Source organism: Pyrgilauda ruficollis, unplaced genomic scaffold, assembly GCF_017590135.1.
Source record: "Pyrgilauda ruficollis isolate IOZ18807 unplaced genomic scaffold, ASM1759013v1 scaffold47, whole genome shotgun sequence".
NCBI lineage: Eukaryota > Metazoa > Chordata > Aves > Passeriformes > Passeridae > Pyrgilauda > Pyrgilauda ruficollis.
Window position 1 is genome coordinate 4,342,703 of NW_024526266.1, and position 14,591 is coordinate 4,357,293.

At 46.3% G+C, this 14,591-nt stretch overlaps 1 protein-coding gene across 6 annotated transcripts; it reads left to right on the top strand.

The window, feature by feature from the left end:
- The first annotated feature begins 4,569 nt into the window (after nt 1-4,569).
- Nucleotides 4,570-13,671, top strand: GORAB (golgin, RAB6 interacting). 6 transcript variants are annotated; one of them, XM_041479069.1, is made up of 5 exons: nt 4,570-4,701; nt 5,733-6,096; nt 7,470-7,571; nt 9,291-9,431; nt 11,968-13,671. In XM_041479069.1, the coding sequence occupies exons 1-5, from the start codon at nt 4,638-4,640 to the stop codon at nt 12,431-12,433; spliced, it is 1,137 nt and encodes a 378-aa protein (XP_041335003.1). In that variant the 5' UTR covers nt 4,570-4,637; the 3' UTR covers nt 12,434-13,671. The 6 variants fall into 6 exon arrangements, with proteins under 6 accessions (XP_041335003.1, XP_041335005.1, XP_041335006.1 ...); XM_041479071.1 differs by having other exon boundaries at nt 5,733-6,084; XM_041479072.1 differs by lacking the exon at nt 11,968-13,671 and adding an exon at nt 11,356-11,958.
- The last annotated feature ends 920 nt before the right edge of the window (nt 13,672-14,591 follow it).

The following is a 14,591-nucleotide window of genomic DNA, read 5'->3' on the forward strand; positions in this document are numbered from 1 at the left end:
AGGATATTTCTGGTAGTAATGAATTTTATTTTGTTTTACCAGCTTTTTTTATGGCGCTTTTAATTAGCCAGGGTTTAATCCTGTTTAGGTTTTCTTTCACACAAATATTTTAAGATGAGGAATTATTCCACAATATGTTTGTCTGTATGGAAAATTTATCTTAAATACTTACAGTGAAGAAAGAAAGAATCAAAAATGTCAGTAGGAATTTTTTAAATAAAAAAAATCATTTATATTGCATACTGAGCTTCCTTCCAGTTCAGATTTTAGTTTTTGAAAGCCGAACTTATCTTAAGGTAAAAGCTCAAAAGTTGAAACATGAAAACACAGGGTGGGGGCCTAAAAAGCTGAGAAGGTTTGAGGCTCAGTTTCAAAGCAAACACATCACTGTAATGAGAATTGTCCTGCAAAAACACCCAGCTCTGCACGGGAGGCAGAGAGGAGCAGGTTCTGCCCTGCAGTGCTGTGGAGTCCCTGTGGGACCAGCTCCCCCCAGTTTGGCTGCTGACAGCCCGGAGTACCCTTGGGAAGTTTGCCTCTTCCCTAGAAAATGTGTACAGACCCACAAATCAAAAGATGTTGAAAACGTTTGGTTTATCTTGTGTAAAAAACAGGGAGTTTTATGTCGGTTTTTTTTCCACTCAGTAGCTCTTTAGATAAGTGGATTTTGGTTTTCCTCGATGAAATTCTTACAAACCAAAAGATTGCCTTGGTCCCAGAAATGACAGTGCTGACTTAATCCCACTTACCAGGCAGTTAAGGGAACAGAAACTGAGGAAAAGGAATAATGCTGTACTTTTTAATTCAGTCTTCTGCTAAGAAACTAAATTGTTCATCTCAGGCTTTGAAGCCTGAGATGGTCCAGCAGAAAATCAACAAAATAAATTTTAGCGGATCTCAAGAGTGATTTTAAAGGACAAATTAAATCCTCAGTTATTATCAAAACAAAAGACTTGTTCCTTGCTCACATAGTGCCATAGCTTATCTGGACATGGTGGTTCTTCCTAAGCCAGCCTGTGTTATGATCTGGGAAAGGATGGGGTAGTATTGACATGGATACAGTTTGATAGATCTTTTTTTTTTTGTTCTTGTTAGAAAAAGGGCTAATTGAATTAAGAATTTCTGGCTCTGTAATTTTCATGATGTTTTTTCCCTAGGTCTCTTGAATTAAATGCCAGAGTCCTTGGAAGCTCATGATAGGGTCTGAAATGCAAGCAGAAAGGAAACTCTCCTTCCCTATGCAAGCCTTTCCCTGTCTTACATCAGGCTATGTCCTTTACTGGGAAAATGTTGCTTTGTGTGTTTTTGTGGCAGCGTGCAGAGCAGTGCAAGAATGAAGTTTTAAATATACATCTAACTCAGGGAGCCTTTTGACAGAAGATCTGATTTGGCTCCTAAAAACCCCACAAGTTTTCAGTACAAAACCGATGCAAATTGATGTTATGCCCTGGTACAAATTGCTCCTGTCCTGGGTTGAAATGTCATCTGAGGTCTGACCCTGAGCTCTGACCTGGGCAGCCCAATTTGCCAGCCCATGATGACATTTCCACGTTGATTTGGGAACTACACAAGAAAAGATGTTTTTGTGATCGTTGGTGCTGGCTGCTTCTACTCACCAGAGTCCAGGGCAATTAGGCCAAGAGAAAACGGATGCAGCACTCATGGAGGTCTCCAGGTCTGCTTGTGGAAGAGCAGCTCTTGAAGCACAAAAAGACACAGGACCCAAATTCAGCCCTAGATGTAAGAGGAAGGTTTGTGGGGATGTCAGCCCAGGAGGTGAAAAAGGTTTCTGCTTTCTCGTAACCTTGCCTCCTCCAGCCTGCGCTGGAGCAGCCTTTGCCTGGAAAACACTTCATTCCTAGGTGGCAAACGTTCAGTGCCCTGTTCCACTCACAGGACTTTAATCAGCCAGAGAACATGGCCAGCCTCTGTTTTCTGAGCCTGCTGTTGGTAAATGCTCCGTGAAATGACTTCACAGCGCTGTAATTGTTCCTGGAGCAAGCTGGCCCAATGGCTGGCAATTAAACCTCAGGCTGATGGAAACTGTTAACAGGGATTGCTGCCTTGCCCACAGCGTCAGAGTTAACAACTCCAAACTCTTTTTACTTTTTCTATAAAACACGTGGGAGCTTTGTGCCTGGAATATCTGCAGCAATAAAGTGGATATGGTGCTTTGCTTTTGTTTGTAGTGCTAAAACTTGGAAGAAGAAAGAACTGAGGTTCAAGATGAGATCTGGTGTTTGTACTTGGTGAAGCACATTCAGTCGATATCTCTGGGCTTGGTACAGCTCATTACTGTGATTTAGACACCAGATTGAGACTCATGATTCTTATATAGTCATCTCAAAGGGAATTAGGTGCCTACACATTGTTGTGAGCCAACCCTTGTAGGGCTGGCCAACACTGTTCCATTGTAAAATTCAAGCTGACACCTGGTTCTGCCATCTGGACTCCCTGGAGTTTGAGAGCGTTTCAGTGTTGGATTATGGTTCTCATTCAGATGTCTCCAGTGCTCAGTCAGGTTTCCCCGAGAAGCCATCATCCTGTGTGAAGGGCTGCTGGGCATCCCTCTGCCCCAGGCTTACCCAGGAATGACTTCCTGCAGGAGATAACCACACTCTCCTTCTCCTCTGCTCCATCAGCATCTCTTCTTGGCACCAATGTGTCACAATCCGCTGGGGCAAGTGAGGTTGTGATGGTTCATTTCCCGATCACAAAAGTGCAAAAGACAAACAGCAGGGGACTATCAGTTTAATCACAACAAATGCACCTTTAATAAGGGCCAACAGCAAATGCGACAGAGGGATCAGAAATGGAAATAAAGGCTAGAAAGGAAAAAGAGGGGAGGGGGAATATAGCTACCAACGAGACAGAATCCTCATGGTCCAGTCACAGAGATTCACCGTCGTCCGTGGGGGCTCACCAAAGTCATCTCAAAAGTTACAGTTTATACAGCCTCAATCCAAAGCGAGTGACATCTGGCCAAAAGGTGGGGAAGATCCGTGGGCCGTTGTGTTGAGACCCCTTGGTCCGTGAGGCAGGAGCGAGCGTGCGAGGACAAGCCGCCGCTTGTCAGAATCTGTCCAAAGAGTGTTCTGTGAAAGCACAGCGAGCACACCTGCACACAGTCACAACATCCACCTCAGCCAGGCCAGAGCTCCTGTCGGGGATCTTCAGGGTCCTTGCGAGGATCGCGAGGCAAATTTCCAAAAACGGAAACTTGGGACTGTCTCTTACACAACGCTGAGCTGCAGGTGAGAAATGGTGGCACCCGTGTTCCCCCAAGGCACTCAAATCCCATCAGAAACATTTTACAGCCAGCTCAGGCAGCATTCCCCTCTGAGCGGTGTTTACGGGACGCGTTTGTCACAGGAGCTGCTGGAAGCGCAGCCACGGAAATCGCGGAGCCCTACGCGGCCGTGGAGCCGTGGATTTGCTCGGGGAGGCAGCAGTGCTTGGAGCTTGACTAATCCCTCACAGATTGGAGCTGGGCAGGGATGTGGTGCTGAAAACATCCTCGTTTACTGCCCATTATGGGTTCTTGAAGCCTCCAGGCCCTGGGGATGCTGCAGCAAAGCAGGGGCTCGTGGCTGCGTCCCAGTGGGAGGTGAGCTCGTCCATAGGGCCTCTGACAGACCTGCAGCAGCCACAGGAGCTTGGGATAGGCAGGAAAATGCTTCTCTTCATGGATACTGAGGGATAATGCTGTAAGTTGTGGGGTCTTTTCAGTTTATACCTAAGGGTGAAAGCGAGTGTGCGCGCTCTTGTGCACAGTGGTCAAAGCAGATCTTAAAAAACACCAGTATGGGCAAAATTATATTTTTCCTTGATGGCCTCCCAGTGCTTATACAAAAAGAGGGAGAGCGACTTTTTAAATGGGCAGATTGTGATGGGACAAGAGAGAATGGTTTTAAACTAGAAGAGATCGAGTTTAGAAATGGGGAAGTTCTTCCCTGTGAGGTGGTGAAGCACTGGCACAGGCTGCCCAGAGAAGCTGTGGCTGCCCCATCCCTGGAAATGCTCCAGATCAGGTTGGACAGGGCTTGGAGCAGCCTGGTCTAGTGGAAGATGTCCCTTCCCATCACAGGGGTTTGAACTTTAAAGTCCCTTCCAGCCCAAAGCATCCAGGGATTCTCTGATTTCCTCACAGTGTGTCACTGTAACTTAGACGTGCTAGAGTAGGATTGTACCTGCTTACAACTACTTAATTACGAATCATAAATTGCATGGGGGTACGTGTGATGGTCTTTGAAGTTTGTCTGCTTTTTCCGGGAGCGACATTCCCTCTCCATTTCAGCCTCATTAGCAGGGACCCACTGAGCCCTGCTCGCTCACAGACTGGACTAGATAAGCTCAGAAATCTTTTCCAACCTAACTGACTCTGTGATTTTTTTACGGCACTAGGTTCTCAGAAGCGGCGAGGACGTGCCCGCTAGGGCAGCTTTTCCCAGAGCTCGGGCGACCTCCATCCCCTCCCTCTCTTCCCCCTCAGGCCGCCATCTTGCCCGCCCCGCCCCGCCACCGCCGCGCCGCGAGGCCCCCGGCCGCGCTGTCCGCGGCGTTCGCCTGCGGCGGCGGCGCGGCGGTGCCGGGGCAGCCGCGGGGCCTGCGCGGCGGGAGGAGGAGGAGGGAGCGCCATGGCCGAGGCCTGGGCCGGCTTCTCGCAGGAGGAGCTGCGGCGGCTGCGGGGGCAGCGCCCAGGTACGGACCGCACCGCGCCGGGAGCGCCCGGGGAGTGGGGGACAGTGCGGCCCGGAGCGGCGCGGAGGAAGAGCCTGGGCCTCGGCACCGCGTTAGCCCCCGCAGCTGCACCTGCCTCCCATCGCCCCTCAGCCCCTCCAGCCGCACCTCTGTGCTTCCCCTCAGCCCCTCCAGCCGCATCTCTTTCCCTCCTCTCAGCCGCTCCATCCACACCTCTGTCCCTTCCCTCAGCCGCTCCATCCACACCTCTATCCCTCCCCTCAGCCCCTCCATCCGCACCTCTATCCCTTCCCTCAGCCCGTCCATCACACCTCTATCCCTCCCCTCAGCCCCTCCATCCGCACCTCTCTCCCTCCCCTCAGCCCCTCCATCCATACCTCTATCCCTCCCCTCAGCCCCTCCATCCGCACCTCTCTCCCTCCCCTCAGCCCGTCCATCCACACCTCTATCCCTTCCCGCTCCATCCCCACATCAAAGGCCTGCGCTGTCCCCGGCAGCCCCTCGCTCTCTCCCATCCAGTCCCATCTCTCCCTGCTCCCCTCTCTCCACCCGCAGCCTCTCCCACAGCCTCTCCCACAAAAATCCCCCAAATCCCGGGCTCTCCAGCCCCCTGTCCTGCAGCCAGATCTCCACCCAACGCCCCCCTCGCATTCCCAGGCTCCTCATTCCCTGCGTGTCACCTCGTTCTTCCCTGTTCTTCACTTTATGACCTCAGTCTGCCCACCAGGCTGGCAGGGACCCTTCCTTAGCCCTAGATCTGCCTTGTCATGGTTATCCCAAGAGCCACCTCACTCCGGCCTGTGGTTTCTCTTTTAGGCCAGGCCTCTTAGTCCTCCCTCTCTTCACTTAGGGATAACGATATCATTGAAAATTCCTGAATCTTAGGCTAACCAAACATTTCCAGCTTCCTGAGGTTACCCCTACATTGCCTTCCTGTGACTCCCTGCCTCTTGTTTTCCTCATTTTGGTTTTTGCTTGCCCAGAACAGCTCTGTCAGAGCCCGTCTTTGATACTGAGATTTGTTTTTACAGATTTGTACGAGCCCTCCCCGCAGCAGCAGCAGCAGCAGCCGCCTCGCCCCCAGGCTGTGCCCAAGACTCGGAAGCAATTGCAACGGGAAAAAGCCCTCCAGCAGCAAAGCCAGAGGCTGGGACTGCAGGGAGGAGCGGCCTCGGTCACTCCAGAGCAGCTGCTGTCTGCTCCACAACCCAAACCTTGTGAGCCCCAGCAGCCCGGGCCAGCAGCTGGGGATGAGAGGCAAAGGGACAGCCGAGAGCAGCAGCAGCAGGGAGTGACAGCGGCAGAGTCTTGTAATGGCAGGGACAGTGCCCAGCCCCGCCCCACAAAGCCCAACAGCCAAGCGGAGAGAAAGAAAGTGGAATTGTTAGTAAGTCGGTAAAATCGAGGGGTGGGGTTTGTTATTCTGTATTGATTCGTTCTTTAGTTGTGAAGTCAACTTTTGTGTGTCTGATAGGAAGCTCTGAGAGATGAAATAATTCCAGTTTCTACCAGGCAGGATCTGTGTGGAGAAGATTCTCTAAAATTCTCTAAGATTCTCTAAGATTCTAAACTCAGGAGGATCCAGGAGGTTCTGTTTTGCAGAGATGGGCCTTGAGAGGCTGCTGGTTGTGCTGCCTGTGATTTCCCTGCCCAGCTCCGGGCTGGGATCACCTGCCTGCACTCCCTGCAGCAGGGCAGCAGCACTTTGAGAACTCAAATTGCTCCTGTGGGTGCAGCTCACCAGGAGGACTGGCTGTTCATCTCATTTTTGTGGTGGGAAAAACACAGACAGACACTGCTTGTCTGGGGAGAAAACAGCTGGAGCTTTGCTGAGAATTTTTTCACACTGGTGAAAACAAATGACATTTAGCTGCAACAGTCACCTCCTGAATCTGCTGGATTCTTCCCAGCCTGGGTGCTTGAACTTAAATCTTACTAAAAGTATTTCTGTATGTGAGGTCTTAGGAATAGGGGGATGAGGACAAATCTGAAGAGATGTGCAGAAATGTTTGTTAGTAGCTGAGTTATTTGGGTATTTTTAAGTTTGGGCTCCTTGAGTGAGGGCATGAAGAACAGAATGGGGTGGAAAGCAGCAAACAGTTCTTTGTTTCTCCTAAATCCTGCCACAAGATGTTCCCCCTCACTGACACCTGTCCTTCCATCCTTTGGGATGGTTGTATTTCTTAGATGTAGCCTAGGAAATGGAATCTGTATCAGTCTTTCACTGGTGGCAAAAGCAAATTCTTGTTCTCCCTTGCTACTTGTTTTCATTATAACTGGTATCAACCTTTCATTTGTATCCATTTAATTATTTGGGACCTATACTGTAAAGCAGACCTGGGAAAGAATCTGTTTTATGGGAAAAAACATTTCCAAAAAAGAGGCTGTGTTGGCAGACTGAACAGATGGTGACAGCAGCCAGTAAGAAACTTGAAACTGCTTCTACCTGATAGGGAAGCACATCCTTTACTTGAAAAATTCTGAAAAAGTGCTCCATGCACTTTTTTGGTGCAATAAGCTCCATGCACTTTTTTGGTTATGTAGATTTTAGTTCTGATCAGGAGATTTCATCTGGAAATGTTTTATTGGTCTGAGTGGCTTCTTGCAGGTGATTGTTCTTTCCTTAGAAACAAAACCTGTTTATTGTTCCTTCTACTTTTGTAAGAGTTTGCTCCAGAATGTATGATGGTGAATATTTGTGTTGCAATGTGGGCAGCAGGGAGAGAAATGAACTCTCTGTTAATTTGGATGTTCTTGTCAATGATCAGGCAGGAAAAATCCCGATGGGAAATCCTCCAGCAGGAGCAGCGGCTGATAGAAGAGAAGAATAAACGCAAGAAGGCACTCCTGGCCAGAGCCATTGCTGAGAGGTGGGGCTGAGCCTGGGCAAGGGCTGACTCTTCATCGGCAACCAGTTTCATATCTTGAATTAAATCTCACTTTTTCCTCTTCTCTGTGCTCTGTGAGCAGCTGTGATGGACGTTTCCCTTGGATGACAAGTGCTGGCTAAGAAGTTGTGACTAAGCTTTTCGCACTTCCCAAGCTGCAGCTCTGTACACAGATGATTACACAACTGGAGGATTAGCTGAAATCCCTAAATTTGTTAGTGAGGTCATGTTTGGAAGGTTGGGGTGCTGAGATGCTTGTCCATGTTCTGGTCCTGATCTGTTTTTGCTAGATATAAGGGAAGTTTATTTGATTCGTAACATGTGAGAAGAAGCTTTTTGTTTGGACTTTTGGTTCATTAGTGTGTGAAAATGTTGAAAAGACAAGATGACCAGCTTTAAGAAGGTACTGTTTTACCACTGGGTGACTAGAAGTTGTAAAATTACACGTATTCTCACAGTTGTTAGCTCTTGCTCTTCAGGAGACAAGGCTTTATGGCACTGAGGTAGTTTAAGACTCCAGGGAAGGTGAAGTTTGTAGGGAAGGATGTTGGAACAGCTGATAACACTGGATCAAGGACAGTGGTGTGAAGTTTTCAGGCTTGCAGTGCTCTCCCAGGCGTGTGTTATGTTCTGCCCATCAGAGCCCTTGGGTAGCACAGGTGAACACAGCCTGTACTGTGCTAGAGTCCTGAAAATTTAATTTTCCTTTGCCAGGCAGAGATAAAACACAAGCTCCTTTATTCTGAGTCACTGCAGGACATCAAACATGGATGTGGCCACCAGGTTTGGTTCTTCCTTCTGGAAACAAAGCCTGAGGAGAGACAAGACATGGGAGGTGACCGCTGAGGAGTTACTTCTGTCACTCAAAGGCCTTCCTCAGGCTCCCAGCAATACCACAGGATGTCTGTGTCCCTCCACCTGCATCAGCTGGTCAAATGAGAGATGCTGGCACTGCCTGCACACCCAGTCTTGCTTTCAGGGACCTGCCTTGGGTCTAAAGCAGTGCCTGAGAAGCACCATTTTGCTGGTGGTGATGAATGATGGCAAAGTGACGTGGTGTAAAAGCTTGTGGAAAGTGACTTGGCTTGCTTGGGAGTGAAATCCATCAAAGCTTGTTGCCCTTAGTAACATTTCACTTTCAGGACTTAGGAATGAATGGCCTAGTTGAAAAAGGTTACACAAGGCTTGATTGAAATCCTTTGTGTTTAATGTAAAACTTTCCATTCACTTCATTGGGGTTTGGCTGGGCCTTTTGGGAATAATTTTACAAAATGGAAATCAAGCTTAGGTTAGGTGACTTTTTGGCCCCTACTAACTGGGCTCCTTTGAAAGGGGATATTTGCAGGACTAAAAACCCTTCCCCCTCTCACTTCCCCCCCAAGCCATTTCCTGTTTCCTTACACTGAGAACTACTTAGATACAGCAGCTTCTTGTGTGTTTCCACAGTGAAGAAACACAATCCATTTTAGGCACTTTGATTATGGTCATTACATAATTTTGCCATAGTCCTTTAATAGCAGGCATTTTAGATCCCTGTGGATCTAAAAAAGATCAAAAGCCCTACACCATAAAGGAGAAACCTTCTCAATAGGTCCTACAGAGGTCAGTTATTCTGCAAGTGAAGTGGGGCCCAGTATGTCAAGAAGAGAGGCTTGAAAAGGAAATTAAAACAACAACAAAAAAATCATCTTCCTTTTGCAGATCCAAAAGAACCCAAGCTGAAACAGTGAAACTGAAGAGGATTCAGAAGGAGCTGCAGGCTCTGGATGACATGGTGTCTGCTGACATCGGCATCCTGAGGAACCGCATCGACCAGGCCAGCCTGGACTACTCCTACGCCCGGTGAGTGGCACCCAGGGAGGGGGAACAGGGAGCAGCCCTGCCTGAGGGGAGGGGAAAATGCTGTTTCCTCTCACTGAAGCACTCATGAAGTCCTGTCACTGTAATAACGTGTAGCTGAAGCGGTCACAGTCTGGGGGGCTTTCAGATCTGGAAGTAAAAGTATGCTTTTTATTTCCTAATTTTTCCCTTGGAATCTGGGAACTGAAGCAGGTTTTCTGACTGGAGACTGCTGTCATAAGACAGGTCCTGCTTTAAGTGTGCAGTTGTCCATAAGCCCTGCTTTATTGTTTCAAGGTTGTTGTTTTCTTCTCAGGGGGAAAGAGGTTTTTCTTGAAAAGAACTGAAATGAAAATCCTGTTCAGGGAAATTTGCTCGTTCATGACAGCTCTGGTCCTGCTGGAATCAATGGGACCAATTAAGCTTAAAACATATAATCCTGCTGAAGCATTTTTGCAACTAGGACCAAAAATTGAAGGAAGAGGGAAGCTTTTAACCCTTCACAATGTGCCTTTAATCACTGTGGGTGCGATGAGTTCCTTAAAGGCAAGGAATTAATGGGAGCACCCCATTAGCTGTGGGTAAACCACAACATCAGTAGATAAACAGCAGCGTGTTTGTGCAGCCGGTTCATAAAGCAGAAATGTTCGCTCGCGGTTTTTGGTTCACCATTCAATGTGCTAAATGCTCATTTCTCCTTCTGACTTCTGCCATACCATGACCACGGGCCAATAAAGCTGGTAATTAGTCTTGAAAAAAATAGCAGTGGTAGCTAAAATAATTAAGATCTCTTTAGTGTAATTATCATTTGAAATGTCTAAGATTAACTGTAGTTAGTGTAGCTGATTGCATGTGAACCCAGAATTTAATGTCCTCAAGAGGAAAAACATTTAAATGGATTTTAGGTTTAATCTGGTTTCTAAAAACATGAAATGCTTCTGAAATCTTCTTACCCAAGTTTTGTAATAATGTATCTATTTGAAATGCTTACTGGCTGAAGAGCACCAGCAGCTCTTGACATTAGGAAAGCAGTTTTTAATGACAGTAGCAAAAGGAGATGCTAGTAGGACAAGTTTCACTAAAGTCTTAATGACTTTCATTAATTTAGTGGGTGTTTTCTTGAAGGAGGGATTTGGCAATGTGAAATAGATACTTCCAGTGTTGTAGTTCTTAAGAGCCAAAGCCAATTTACTTTTAAGTGGAGTCTTTTAAAGCAGTATCTTATTATTTCCCTTTTGTTCTAGGGCTAAAACACAAAGCATTTCAGTGTGTTAAAAAGTGCAATATTAAATAGTCCTGAGCACATAGCTAGTTAGCAACATTTGACAATTGGTGTGGAATAGAATTTTTGTAAATACAATGCGACTAATAAGTGGGAATTCAGCCCAAAGGTTTAGCTGTGCAGATGTTTCCAGCATAGCATTGGTTGTGCCACTTCAGGTATCTGACCCAGAGAAATCTTGACTTTATTGAGGGGGAAACATAAGTGGGCATCTTCTGCCCACTGCAGACACAGGCTTTACAGCTGGGTAAAAGTCATGGCGTTATTATATACTTGGGAACTTTTTTCTATGTCTTATTTCCTTCTGTTTTACTAAGCAAAGGACCTCTCCCATCTTTCTGTTGCTTTGTTAAGGCAGATACTGGAATCTGGTTTTATAAAAGAGCTGGATTCTATATTCAACAACCTTACTAATACTAGTTTTATGAGTGCTCTGTAGTCAGGCTGCAAAAGCCTTTGTGTGTTTTCTTTCCTCATGAGCAAGATTGCATGTATCTTTTAATTAGAATTAATACACAGGTTCACTGATGTAGTGAAAGATGCATCATTAATGTGAAGACCAGCCATTAAAAGTGCTAGATATTCTCTGTCTGTTAACTCAATAAATACTTGGAATATTCCCTTTTTCTGTATTTGTCGTGACAGGAAGTGCAGATTGGCAGGAGGTGAGTGTTGGGACGGATGCTTGCAATAAAATTCTACATCTGTGTTGATGTCACGTGCTGTGTCAGTCTGTGCTGCCCCTGATTTTCTGAACATGGATATGAGTGGCCAGAAAAGCACATGATCCAAATGTTAACGTGCTCCATCGAGCATCTGTATCTGTGGGGGGGTGGTTTGGGTTAGAAAAACACCCAGCTGCTCTGGTGTTTCTGTTCACTGAGTGGGTGTTCATTAGCGTGAAACACTGTCAGTGTGAAAAGTGAAAAGTGTGAAAACACTGCCATTTCTGATGGCTTCTTTCTGCTGCCAGTGATGCATCTCTTCAAACAGGCAGTAAAAATGGGTGTTTGAGATGCAGTCTGAGCAAGTTAACTCTTGCAGTACGCAACAGCAGAGCCCGCAGTGTCCAGAGAAGTTTCGATCAATTCACTCTTATTTTCTTCCCTCTTGCTAATGTGGCAGCATGTCACGAGCAGCTGGCACAATGCATTGCAGAGCACATTGCATTCCAGGGCTTCTTAAAGTACCTGTGCCTGTGTCAGAGTGTGAGGTGCACTGAGAATTAACCCTCCAGAAATGCTGATGGTTTTGCAGGAAGCGCTACGACAAGGCCGAGTCCGAGTACGTGGCCGCCAAGCTGGACCTGCAGCACAAGACAGAGATCAAGGAGCACCTGACGGAGCACCTGTGCACCATCATCCAGCAGAACGAGCTCCGCAAGGCCAGGAAGCTGGAGGAGTTAATGCAGCAGCTGGACGTGGAGGCAGATGAAGAAAATCTGGAGCTGGAGATCGAGGTGGAACAGATGCTGCAGCAGCAGGAGGCAGAAGCAGGGAGACAATCCAGCCAGGCACACAGCCGTGCTGGGACAGCCCAGGAGAACCCCGCTCCCAGTGGTGTGGGGCAGGAGAGCCAGCAGGCTGACCATGCTGCTGCTGCATCTCCTGCAGTTTCTGAACAGTCTCAAAACCCCAGGACCAAATCCCTCTCCAACATGGACAGCCAAACTCAGGCAGTAATTGTGACTTCAGGAAGTTCCCCAGCTTGTTCTGCCACATGACTGCTGGATGCAGATAAGCCAGTGGTTGTGGATGAGGTACTCTCTGCAGGCTTGTGGCTCTATGTTGTATCTGGGCTTCAGCAGTGCCAGTAATATGCACTTCATTTCTCTTTTCCTTTTTATTGTTTCCAAATTTTAAAGGCTCTTTTCTTTCCCAAGACTCATTTGGGGTTCATTGTCTGGTGTACGTTCATGTTCTACTGCCCTGCTCTTCATGGGCTTTTGTACCTTCCTGAAACAGGACACTTGGAAGTGAACAGTAGGGCTTGTCCAAAGGTTTTCAGCTTTTTGATACTCAAGGATGCCTTTTCTGAGCAGTGTGGAAGAGAAAGATACCTACAGGAGAAACCTGGGTCTGCTTCAGAACACATTCTGACAACTGCAATAGGATGTTTGTCTTCCTTTGTATCCATAAGGGATTAGTTTCCAACAGTATCTCCTGCTGTCAAACCCAAGTGCTTATATAAATTGCCTTCACAGGGGTTACTTTTTCCTGATTTAAGGGAAATTTACATATTGAGGCAAACTGCAAAGTCAGTTGTAATACCTCGTATTTATCACTTCCTTTCAGACAGTGCTGAATCATGAAGCTGTACATTGATAACACTATTAGCTATGAAATCACAGCTGCTAGGGCCTAACAAAAAGGATGGGTTACAGTTTAAGACATTGCAGAATGTAGAAGTAGAAACACACAAAATAGAGTGTTTTGCATTTAAAGCTGTTCCATTGCAGAGATTTTTCTCTGTTGTAGTTGCCTCAAAGTGCCAATAATTAGCCATAATTAGTCAACAATTCATTTCATACTGAATAATCCCCACAGTATATTGGAAATAAGCCTATTTTTGTAAAACATTTAATGCATTTTCCTGCCTGAAGAGCAGGTTAGTACCCCAAAGAAGTTCAGCTGATTTGCTCTATTGCTGTTGAAAGGCTTTAAAAAGCTATTCCAGGTGGAGAAAGCCTCAGGAATTAAAAGAGAACATAGGAAAATCTCCCATAGACTGATTGCAGCTGCAAACTCTGCACTCACAGTTAACCTCTTGATACCAGGGAAGTGTGGAAATGGTTCCTGGAATACCTGACCTGGACGTGTTGGGTGTGAGTTTATGAATGAGTTGCTGAATGACGCCACCGAGTCTATAAATGGGACAGTGATTGTCTCTATGGCTTGAACAGTGGAAAATCTTGTCACTACATTTCAGTTTTATTCTATTAATAAATCAGTGCATCTTGTACGCAGTGTGTTTACTTTCAGTTGTGATATCTGAGACTATTACAGGGATCCAAGCCTGTTTTTCCACAGGAGATGATAAATGGTAGAATCAGATACGTCCTTTGGCAACTTTCCGCTGGGTGAAAATAAAACCTCAAAAAAGGCTGTTCCAAAATATGGAAATGCATGAAGTAAAGACATGGCAGGATACAGCTTGGCAGGAATTTCAACTAACTGGCTCAGGGCAACGGTGGAAAATCTCTCCTGCTGCCTTCTATACAGGGGAGAAAGTGGGATAAACATGTCTCCTAGAGCAGCCACTCATAATTTCGGCTAATTTGAGTTAGAATCTAACTCCAAAGTAGTATTAGAAATACGTATGAAGCATTGCTCTGTTGCTGGTACAATGCATTCCCTGTTACTTTATTTTGCTGGAAAACCTGACCTAAATACAGAAGATTTGGTGGTATTGTGAGAAAATTGTGAGCGACTTCCTTTGCTGTGTCTGCTGTTGCAGAAGACCTTGTAGCGACCTGCTGATGGTTTTCAGAATGGGATACCAGTAAGTGCAGCAATAATTTAATTGTACCATTCCTGTTTCCATCCTCTGTAGCTGTCCCCAGTTGTTCCTCAAAAGATGCAAAGGTCTGTTCCTCATTACAGTTGTGTTCAGCTCATTGGGGACACACAGAAGAGCTTCTGACAGAAGAGTTGAATTTGCAAATGGTATTTGCAGAAATCACACAGACACCATTTTACGTATAAATTATGATTCTCTGGTAGGCTAAAATGTGGTTAGAATATTCCTACACCTTGTTGTCACAGGTAAGATTATTGTTTGAACTCTGAAAGTGGTGTTTCAAAAAATTCCAAGTCCAAAGATTGTTTGACAACTGCTTAAGGTTATCAGTTTCCTAAAAGTGAATAAGTTTATATGCAACA

Coding starts and splice junctions, on each gene's coding strand:
- GORAB (XM_041479069.1), top strand. CDS start 4,638: ATGGCCGAGGCCTGGGCCGGCTTCTCGCAGGAGGAGCTGCGGCGGCTG. Junction 4,702..5,732: donor GCTGCGGGGGCAGCGCCCAG/GTACGGACCGCA, acceptor TTGTTTTTACAG/ATTTGTACGAGCCCTCCCCG. Junction 7,572..9,290: donor GCCAGAGCCATTGCTGAGAG/GTGGGGCTGAGC, acceptor TTCCTTTTGCAG/ATCCAAAAGAACCCAAGCTG.